General features: G+C 48.4%; 1 protein-coding gene across 2 annotated transcripts; it reads left to right on the top strand.

Annotated features, from left to right (window-relative positions):
- The first annotated feature begins 17 nt into the window (after positions 1–17).
- LOC148386484 (short transient receptor potential channel 4-like) lies at positions 18–9,381 on the top strand. 2 transcript variants are annotated; one of them, XM_088398136.1, is made up of 15 exons: positions 18–983; positions 2,325–2,536; positions 2,606–2,824; positions 3,839–3,979; positions 4,077–4,253; positions 4,384–4,584; positions 5,216–5,552; positions 5,607–5,746; positions 5,816–6,016; positions 6,088–6,209; positions 6,299–6,494; positions 6,560–6,754; positions 6,826–6,867; positions 7,090–7,179; positions 7,257–9,381. In XM_088398136.1, the coding sequence occupies exons 2-15, from the start codon at positions 2,378–2,380 to the stop codon at positions 7,722–7,724; spliced, it is 2,688 nt and encodes an 895-aa protein (XP_088254262.1). In that variant the 5' UTR covers positions 18–983; positions 2,325–2,377; the 3' UTR covers positions 7,725–9,381. The 2 variants fall into 2 exon arrangements, with proteins under 2 accessions (XP_088254262.1, XP_088254261.1); XM_088398135.1 differs by having other exon boundaries at positions 5,216–5,746.
- Positions 9,382–9,774: the final 393 nt, after the last annotated feature.

The following is a 9,774-nucleotide window of genomic DNA, read 5'->3' as shown; positions in this document are numbered from 1 at the left end:
ATGTAATCACCGGCCGGCCGCTTTTCCGTGGAAGTCACGCCGCTTTCTGTTCGAGATAAACTTTTAGAGGCACTCCACATTTCAAAGCGGGTCAAGCAGCAACATTACGCTGATGAAATGTCTTCTGGCAGGGATCTTGTTTAACTATCCGCCACCATTAATCGCCTTTTACGGCAGAAGAATTATCTCCGGGACTATTTTTAGAATCAATCATGTTGCTTTTTTTCTTCTTCTACCAGACACAGACACGTGGATGCTAATGGCTCCCGCGAGAACGCACGTTTATGCAAAAGCTGCGTGTTGCCTTATTCCATTTATTGATACATAAGCCGACTGTAATTGGCTATTGATTATCATGCGTATGATTGACTGCGAGCAGCCATCTTCGCAAATGACTTTTTCCGCCACGATTTCTTCTGCATGACCCCTCCTCACCCTCAGCATATTTTATTGATCTATTTCATTTCAGTAGATATTGGATTTTCAAAATTTACACTTCATGCGCATTTCCCACAAGTGTCACCTCTTGGACTGTTGAAATTGTCTTTTGCAGTGTTTTCATCATCATCATCATCATCATCATCACCATCATCATCTTCTTCTTCCTGCCAACAGGTGGCCGCGAGCGGGCGCGTGCACGCGGACGCTACTTTGAGGGTGCTGAAGAGGGGACTGCGTCTCTCTCTCTCTCTTTCTCTCTCTCTCTCCGCCTCGCTGATCTCTCCACTGCGCTCCCGATCCAAAGTCATCAGCGAGCAAGTCGTGCTCGAGCGCGGCGGTCCAGCAGCGGTTCCGACTCGCTTCCAAGTGTCCAAGGAGCACGAGGACGACAGGGATGATGGTGCCGCCAATGAAGAGGAGAAGGAGGTGGAGACGGGCGTGCGCGTGACAGATGCCGCGTTCAAACACTGTGGATAGAATCAAATCAAAAGAAGACTATTTCCGCTTGCCCGCACGAAGTTCCCATGTGCAACATTGACAAGGTGGGTGCTTTTTGTTTCTTCCTCCTCCTTTTGGATGATGTTGAATTTACTCTCACGCTGAAAGAAAAATTGCGCATAAAGTGGCACGCACGCACGCATGGGCGCGCACACGGTGCAACTTTGACAAATAAGAATCGGCGTTTTTATGACTTGTCGGCTTCCCCGCCGCGCCACTGCAGCGGCTGTCGCTGAGCATGAGTGAGTGTTTGCGTAATCCCTGCGGGGAGCCCCCTAAAGTGTCTTCATCATTTGGCCAACTCGCCCTTTACACCAGAGGGAGGCTGCAGGACCAAACAATGCAGATACTGCGGTAATATTGGCGTTACGCTGCCGTATTTGCGCGTGCGTGTGTGAGCGCGCGTGTCCCATAAGTACATTTTGCTATAGCTACTCGAGAGTGTCAAATCCAAAATTGTACCGTTTACATTGCCCATTACCTTCCTTGCAAATCTGGATCCAATCCAGATTAAACATCTTATTTTTTATATGGACCAGCATCTAATAATTAGAAAAACGAGCAGCTATGTTTTTAAGAACTTTTATCTCTTGACAATTGCTTTTGATTTTGTGACGATTTCCAATTCCTATTTTATCCAGAAAAAACAACTTTTATTTTAACCTTTTCACACTTGTAGATCCTGATTGATAGTTGCAGTTAGTTCCTGGAACTAAAAGATTTCCCCACTCAGGAGAAAATAAAGGTCAATGTTGAGAATCATAAAAGTGGATATACTACGTCTTTTGTTTTTAAGATCTGTTTACATGAAGACAGAACCTGTTTCAAATACAAGCTTCAGTGGAGCATTAAAAAAAAATCCAGTTGACTTTAGTTCCCTTTTAAGGCGACTGCAATGTTTTTTTTGACTTTGTTGTTTATGTGATTTTATTGCTCACTTCTGTTTATCGCCCTCTGAGACATTTCCTTGTTAGGACACCGGGGGAGGGCAACAAAAATAAAGTGCTGGAGAGCATCTTTGTTGCCAGGCAACCGCAGCCGCTGTCAATCAATTAGCACACTAATGGTGTTCACGTCTGGACAGCGTCGGCCCCGCCCGTCAATCGGCGCCGGACTGCGGCTCAAGCTAACATCATTACTGGCGTCGCTAATTGTAATTAGCTTAGAGTTTCAATTGTTGAGTCAGAACAGAAAAAGATTAGGAGACAACATTTCGTGTCAATGGCGTCGTGCCGCGAATTAGCAAGCGAGACTTTTCGAACTTCTCTTTTTTTATTTATGTCTGGGCTATTTTAATCGCAGGGGCAGACTTTTATTGATTGGTCAAGTGTCTGTTGCAACAGTTGCCAAGCAACCGTTAATGCTGTCAACATTTTCCCTTCAAGACGACGTCTACCGGGCCGGCGGCGTCTGTTAGCATCCTTTAGCTCGGGGCGCCATGTCCCAGCTCTACTACCGGCGCTCGGACAGCTCGTCGTACCGCGACCGCATCCCTCTGAGGATCGTCCGGGCCGAGTCGGCGCTGTCGGCGTTGGAGAAGGCCTACCTGGGAGCTGTGGAAAAGGGCGACTATGCCAGCGTCAAGCAGGCCCTGCAGGTGAGCCCCCCCCCCCCGTGCAGGTCAGGTGGAAGTCACGGTTGCGTCACGCTCAGCTTGCTCTTTCAGGAGGCGGAGATCTACTTCAAGATCAACATCAACTGCATCGACCCGCTGGGCCGCACGGCGCTCCTCATCGCCATCGAGAACGAGAACCTGGAGATCATCGAGCTGCTGCTGAGCTTTGGCGTCTACGTGGGCGACGCCCTGCTGCACGCCATCCGCAAGGAGGTGGTGGGCGCCGTCGAGCTGCTGCTCAACCACAAGAAGCCCAGCGGCGGCGTGCAGGTGAGCGCCGTCATGGCGTGATAACCAAAAATCCCTTCTTCTCACTTTCTCCATCTCTTAACGATTAAGAGACGATGAGAGACTTTAATCCCTCCGTCGTCAGCAGAAGCCTCACCGCGGGAGTTCAATGTTCTTTTGAAGCAGAACGGAATGGAGGGAATCAAAAAAAGAATCCCAGACAAAAGAGAGCGTAAGCCGGCTCTGTGATCTGCCAGCCGTAGCGGCAAACGCGACATCAATGCTAGCTCCATGTTTGTGTGTCGGCGCCATCGTTTGTCACTTGGGATGCTTTTGCTTTATTCGCCAGCTTTCAAACCAATTTGTTGATTGGGCCTAGCACACACACACACTTACACACACTGGACCTCGGAATAGATCAGGGACTCGGAGTTTCGCTATCTCAGCCGCTTGTTCATTAATAAAAAAAGATTTTTGCCTTGTGCAGCAGTTTTGTTTTCAAACTTGTGTTGGAGTAATGTAATCATGGAAAATCTGCCTAGCAACAAGTCACGCTAAACAATTTCTGCACTTTTGTGTTTGTTTGACTTCCAATGTCATCTTTCCGCGCTTGTCCGAGCGCTAAGTGCTCAGTAGCGGGCCAATTTTTCCATTTTAAAAGCGCCGCCGGCTGTCATAAATTTAATCGGAAGGCAAACATTTCCACACTAAATTGGGTCAGGAGGGGGAAAAAAGAATCATGGTGATGGAGCGCTTTTCATTCCGCTATGTCACGCTTGGGTTGCATTTGAATTGTTTATGCAGCTCACGTTAGCATCGCGACTTTTTTTTTTTTTATCAGTAACAGCCTGGAGGAAAAGAAAAAGGAGACTGATTGGGAGCAGGACGGATGACTCTGGCATTAATGAAAATGTGTACTTATGTGTACTTGTGTGTACTAATATGCACATTTCCTGTGCAATGGAATATTGAAATATAACGATGTAAAAAATGTCACACCTCAAATCATTCTTCTCGTAAATGTAAGTGTACCTAATGAAGCGTCCCGTTCTGCAGGTTCCTCCCATCTTGTTGGACAAGCAGTTCTCTGACTTCACGCCCGACATCACGCCCATCATCCTGGCGGCGCACACCAACAACTACGAGATCATCAAGCTTCTGGTGCAGAAGGGCGTTTCCATGCCGCAGCCGCACGAGGTGGGCCCAAGTCAGCACTTTCTGTCTCAGGCCGACGTCTCCGCTTGATTTAGCTTCTGGGCGTCTACTTGGAACCATCTGGAATTTCGATGTGTAGGTGCGCTGCAACTGCGTGGAATGTGTGTCGAGCTCGGACGTGGACAGCCTGCGGCACTCGCGGTCGCGCCTCAACATCTACAAGGCGCTGTCCAGCCCCTCGCTCATCGCGCTGTCCAGCGAGGACCCCTTCCTCACTGCCTTCAGGCTCAGCTGGGAGCTGCAGGAGCTCAGCAAGGTCAGCGACAAAGCACTACTTTTATTCCTCTGGCCTTAAGTTAATGGATAGTCAAAATGAGAAGACTCGCAAGGAGCTGATGTAGGCCACCACTCACATCCAGATGCTCACACGGGCTGTCGGGTTGCAGGTGGAGAACGAGTTCAAATCGGAATACGAGGAGCTGTCTCAGCAGTGTAAGGAGTTTGCCAAAGACTTGTTGGACCAAACCAGAAGCTCCAGAGAACTCGAGATGATCCTCAACTACAGAGATGACGTCAACCTCCTGGAGGAAGAGGGCAACGGAGACCTGGCTAGACTCAAGTTGGCCATCAAGTACCACCAGAAAGAGGTGCCCGTTATACCGATTAGTGTGCAGAACCTCGTGGTGTTTCGATGTAAGACAACAACCCCAACGCCTCGCCATGTGGGTCCATCTCATCCAAAATCCCTTTTCATGCCATGAATGGGGTTGACTTCGCCCTTTTGTGTTCTTTTGACATTTGTACATCTAGAAATGTGAGTCACTCCACTCAAACACACACACAATTTAGGAACTGTTGTTGCCATGGTAACCAGGCTGCAGAGTTGGCACCCGGCGATGCGGGTCGACGCTTTGTGGCTCGACTTCTCATTGTGTGTGCGTGTGTGTGTATGTGTGTGTGTGTTCCGCCTCATCACTCAGACATCTGCCAAGGCCAATGTGATCTGAAACATGGCCGTCTGACTTTTTTAATTGAACAATCTTGACGTGTCAGCCCTGTAGGGGGCAGTAAGCGGCTGGCTTTTGCAGGTGGCATATGTTCAACTACAACACAATTTTGAATTTGTTGAAAAATCGCTTTGTGCCCAGCCACTCCAGTCCAATAGGTGGCAGTAAAGAGCAAATTGTTTTCCAAAAATGATTGGCCTTATTTTGTTGCAAAAGTGTTCCCTTCGTATCCTGCAGGGGTCAGTAACGAGCACTGTCGGGATCTTTTCAGTTTGTCGCACAGCCCAACTGCCAGCAGCTGTTAGCGTCACGCTGGTACGACGAGTTCCCGGGCTGGAGGCGGCGCCGCTGGGCCGGCAAGTTCCTGACGTGCGTCTTCATCGGGCTCCTGTACCCGGCGTTCGCTCTGTGCTACCTCACGGCCCCCAAGAGCCGCTACGGGCTGTTCATCCGCAAACCTTTTATTAAATTCATCTGTCACACGGCCTCCTACCTGACCTTCCTCTTCCTCCTGCTGCTGGCCTCGCAGCACATTGTCACCACCGAGCAGGACCGCCAAGGCCCGGCGCCCACCACCGTGGAGTGGATGATCCTGCCCTGGGTGCTGGGTGAGTCTGCCGTCCCGATGCCACGCCCTCACCTCAAGCTGCGCTTGTTTGCAGGCTTCATCTGGGCCGAGATCAAGCAAATGTGGGATGGAGGTTTCCAGGAGTACGTCCACGACTGGTGGAACCTGATGGACTTTGTCATGAACTCTCTGTACCTGGCCACCATCTCCCTGAAAATCGTCGCCTACACCAAGGTAACCGCTTGGACATCCGCCATCAGGTCTCCTACTTACCCATCTTTGTTCTCCGTCTCGCCGTTGCAGTACAGCGGCAGTAAGCCGAGGAACCTGTGGGAGATGTGGCATCCGACGCTGGTGGCCGAGGCGGTGTTCGCCATCGCCAACATCTTCAGCTCCCTCCGTCTTATCTCGCTCTTCACGGCTAACTCCCACCTGGGACCCTTGCAGATCTCACTAGGCCGCATGCTGCTGGACATCCTCAAGTTCCTCTTCATCTACTGCCTGGTAGCGCCGCTGTAGCTTGAGGGGTTCTGGAGACGTGTTGAGTAGCAAAAGGTGTCACCTCCCCCTTGCAGGTCTTGCTGGCTTTCGCCAACGGACTGAACCAGCTTTACTTCTACTACGAAACCAAAACCTCGGACGACAGGATCAAGTGTAAAGGCATCCGGTGCGTGGAGCAGAACAACGCCTTCTCCACGTAAGTCCAGTGGCTCCAGCCCCTCCAGCAATTTTCATGGACCTGATACCGTCCTAACCTCAGCTTCTCCCTTCAAACATCTCCCGCAGGCTCTTTGAGACCCTCCAGTCTCTCTTCTGGTCCATCTTCGGCCTGATCAGCTTGTACGTGACCAACGTGGACGCCAACCACCAGTTCACCGAGTTTGTGGGCGCCACCATGTTCGGCACGTACAACATCATCTCCCTGGTGGTGCTGCTCAACATGCTCATCGCCATGATGAATAACTCCTACCAGCACATCGCGGTGAGGAATCATCATAACCACCAAAAGTTCTCCCGTCCGTGCCGTAACCGAACATCCCCGCTTAGGACCACGCCGATATCGAGTGGAAGTTTGCCCGCAGCAAGCTGTGGATGAGCTACTTTGAGGAGGGGGCCACCCTGCCGCCTCCCTTCAACATCATCCCCAGTCCCAAGTCCGTCTGGTACCTGGCCCGCTGGCTCAAGGCACGAGTCTGCCCGGGCGACGGTGAGGCCCACCAGGACACCATCGGCACACTCGGGGTGAGCAGGGATTCTCCTTTTCCAGGAAGGTTAGCTCTTATCTCAAGGAAATGTCTTTGCCTCCTGTGCAGAGACGAGCTGCGGAGAACCTGAGAATAAACCATCAGTACCAGGTAAGCTCCGCCCCTTTTATGTGCATGTTTATATTTGTGCATTTCCATCTGCTGCTGGAAGACATTAACGATGAGTCATAGCGCCACTCGGTTCTATTTGTGCGCCTCCGTGGCATATTTTTCTTTGTCGCTCGCCATTACTCTCCCGCTTAACGGGCCGTGACGTTTCCACGGAGACGAGCGAAAAGGTGCTGATGGCCTCTCTGATGGGCGTGCGCGCAGGAGGTGCTGAGGAACCTGGTGAAGCGCTACGTGGCCGCCATGATCCGAGACGCCAAGACGGAGGAAGGTCTGACGGAAGACAACTTTAAGGCGAGCTCCGACATTTTTCCAACGACCTCGAGTCCAGTGTAGTGCAAAAGCATGAAAATTAGCGTGTTGTGCGACAGGAGCTGAAGCAGGACATCTCCAGCTTCCGCTACGAGGTGATGGGCATGATGAAGTCGGGGCGACCGGTCCTGCAGGGTACCACCAGCAGCCCACCCGAGTCTACCCTGGCTTACCCCAACGCCTCCTTCAAGATGGCCTCTTGCGCCCCACCTAAGAACAAAGCCGGCCGCTTCAAGATGGCCGCCTCCCTTCTCCAGCATGTGGCGTCCGCCGCCCGGATCCCTGAAGCCCCTAACGGGCTCCCCAACGGTGACGCCGGAGACTTTGCCGTGTTCCACAAACGACACCCCGGCGGGGGTTGCCGCCACCACGGGTATGATCTTCGTCAAGTCGGGCCCACAGAACTTTCCAGGAAAATGTATTCTCTATCGGAGGAGTCGGAGGAGGAAAAACCGGGTGGAACCGGTCCGGACGTCAGTGGTGACGTCGGTAGCGTGGCGGTGCAGGAAGACGAGAGCACAGCCTGAACTTTGACGCACGTGCCAGTCGACGCTCGTTGACCTTTGACAAGAGCCTCAAGGACACGGAGGCAGTTGATTTCCAACCACTGCCCTAGTCCAGTCCAGTCCAGTTCAGTCTCACACGGGCGGCCCGTGGTTTTCTGTTCACGAAAACATGAAAGATGAACGGCTAAAGATTTGCGCCCGGCCACACCTTCAAGGAAATCCCAAGTGTAGCAAGTGTTTTGCCCGTTAGCTTAAATGCTAACTTTATGCAAGAGGCCCAATTGCAATGTTCATATCATTTGAATCCCTAAAATGGACTCCAAAGAAAGCTACTATTTATCAGTAAAATATTAATAGTGCTGTTAGCTAGGATGTAAACAAGTGGGTATCCATATATTTTTGGGAAAAAAAATCGACAGCTCATCTCAGGGTAAGTATTGTTAGCTGTACAAGCCTCTCAAACAAAACATTAACACTTAGCTGAAACACTAACATTCTGCTGCTTAAAAATCCATATATTGTTTTTTATCCCTTAAAAAAAATGACAGGCACACAGCTACTTTAGTCTAAAAAGCAATGCGGCCGTCCAAATATTTTTCAGATGGACTGTTAAATAATCTGTGAACGAATGCCTTTCTGTAGTTAGCTAAAATGGTAACAATATGCTATTGAAGCGAGTTGCCTAAAACATTCATTAGTGTAGCACAAATCTTTTGTTGGTATTTTGTCTTTTTTCAGATTGGGAAGTGAGCCAACCAATCAACGCAAAGCAGAAAAAAAAATTAAAATGTAGACAGGACTGAGCAAAGTGCTTGGTGGAATCAAGAACTATTTTCTTGGAGACTCAGGGAGACATTTAAGTGTTTTGTTAAGTTAGCATGTTAGCAGTTAGCCAGAAGGTTTGCCTCTTTTTTTGTGCACTTTACGCCGATGAATCGATTTCCTCAATTCCTATGGTCCATCGCTGGTTTCTATGCAACCAAAAGATGGGAGGCCTCACTTTGGACGCTGACCACAAGGGGCGCCCTTTCCGAAACCAATTAAAGCAAGTCACTCTGACTCCTCACCGTTTGAATCTTTACAAATGGTGAAAAGTCTTGAATAGAAACTTGAGAAAAAATAGCCCTGAACTCACGCAGGAACTGAAAAAAAAAAAAAAAAAAAGTTTATCACAGTACACACAACACAGGTGCGCTGCACAAGGGAGAAAAAAGGCACTTGTTTAGGAAAGAGAGAATGTAATGTTGCACCATAAAGTGTATTTTATTGTCAGATTTTTGAAAAATAAAGTCAGTTATTTTCCAGGAAAAAGTAGACTATTTCTGGGGATTTTATTTTTTATTAAAGAAAGAATACAGTCACATAGTACAATTTGGGCGGGTCATTACAAAGTTATATTGTGGAGGGAATTAAAGTCTGACTTTCCCGGAAAAATACTGAATATTTCGAAGAAAAAAATAGTTTTTGTAATTTCAGAAAAAAAACGAGTATAGAGTCACACTTGAGTGGAAAAAAAGTTGTATATTTTAAATAAAAATGTCTTTCAGGACAAGGAGTAATTTAATTTAAAATGTAATTGTGATTCAAAGTTATTTAAATGTCCGGAAAATGTATGTGTGTTTTTGAGAGAATACAACAGCATATTACAAGAATAAATGTAATGGTTCAATATAAAAAATGCTTTAAAGTTGCTTATTTTCCTCAAAAAAGTACTTTATGAAAAAAAATCGTACTATAAAGACATTTTCTAGAAAACAAATTGAAAAAGTTACGTACTTCACTGAGAACGTCAATATTTCTAGGAAAACAAATTCTCAGCTCAGATTTCCAACGCGCCTGTACTGACAAATCTTGGCCCCTAGAGGGAGACGTCATTGCAGAATGGCTACGCCATTGAAGCAGACCGTTCATTTGATTTATGCACCTTCCAAAAATTCTCATTTAAATTAACGATGCCACAAAATGTATTTAAAAAATCGATTCCCCTTTATTGTGCTTGGGAGACTTTAACAGTGATGAATGCCGCTTATAAAAGTGTAACAGATTATGCAGAATCTGCCTGTTGCTTGGC

Source organism: Syngnathus floridae, chromosome 15, assembly GCF_059516105.1.
Source record: "Syngnathus floridae isolate MCC-2025c chromosome 15, RoL_Sflo_1.0, whole genome shotgun sequence".
Classification (NCBI taxonomy): Eukaryota; Metazoa; Chordata; class Actinopteri; order Syngnathiformes; family Syngnathidae; genus Syngnathus; species Syngnathus floridae.
Note: the sequence above shows the minus strand (reverse complement) of the source record. Positions and strands in the feature narration are given on the sequence as shown.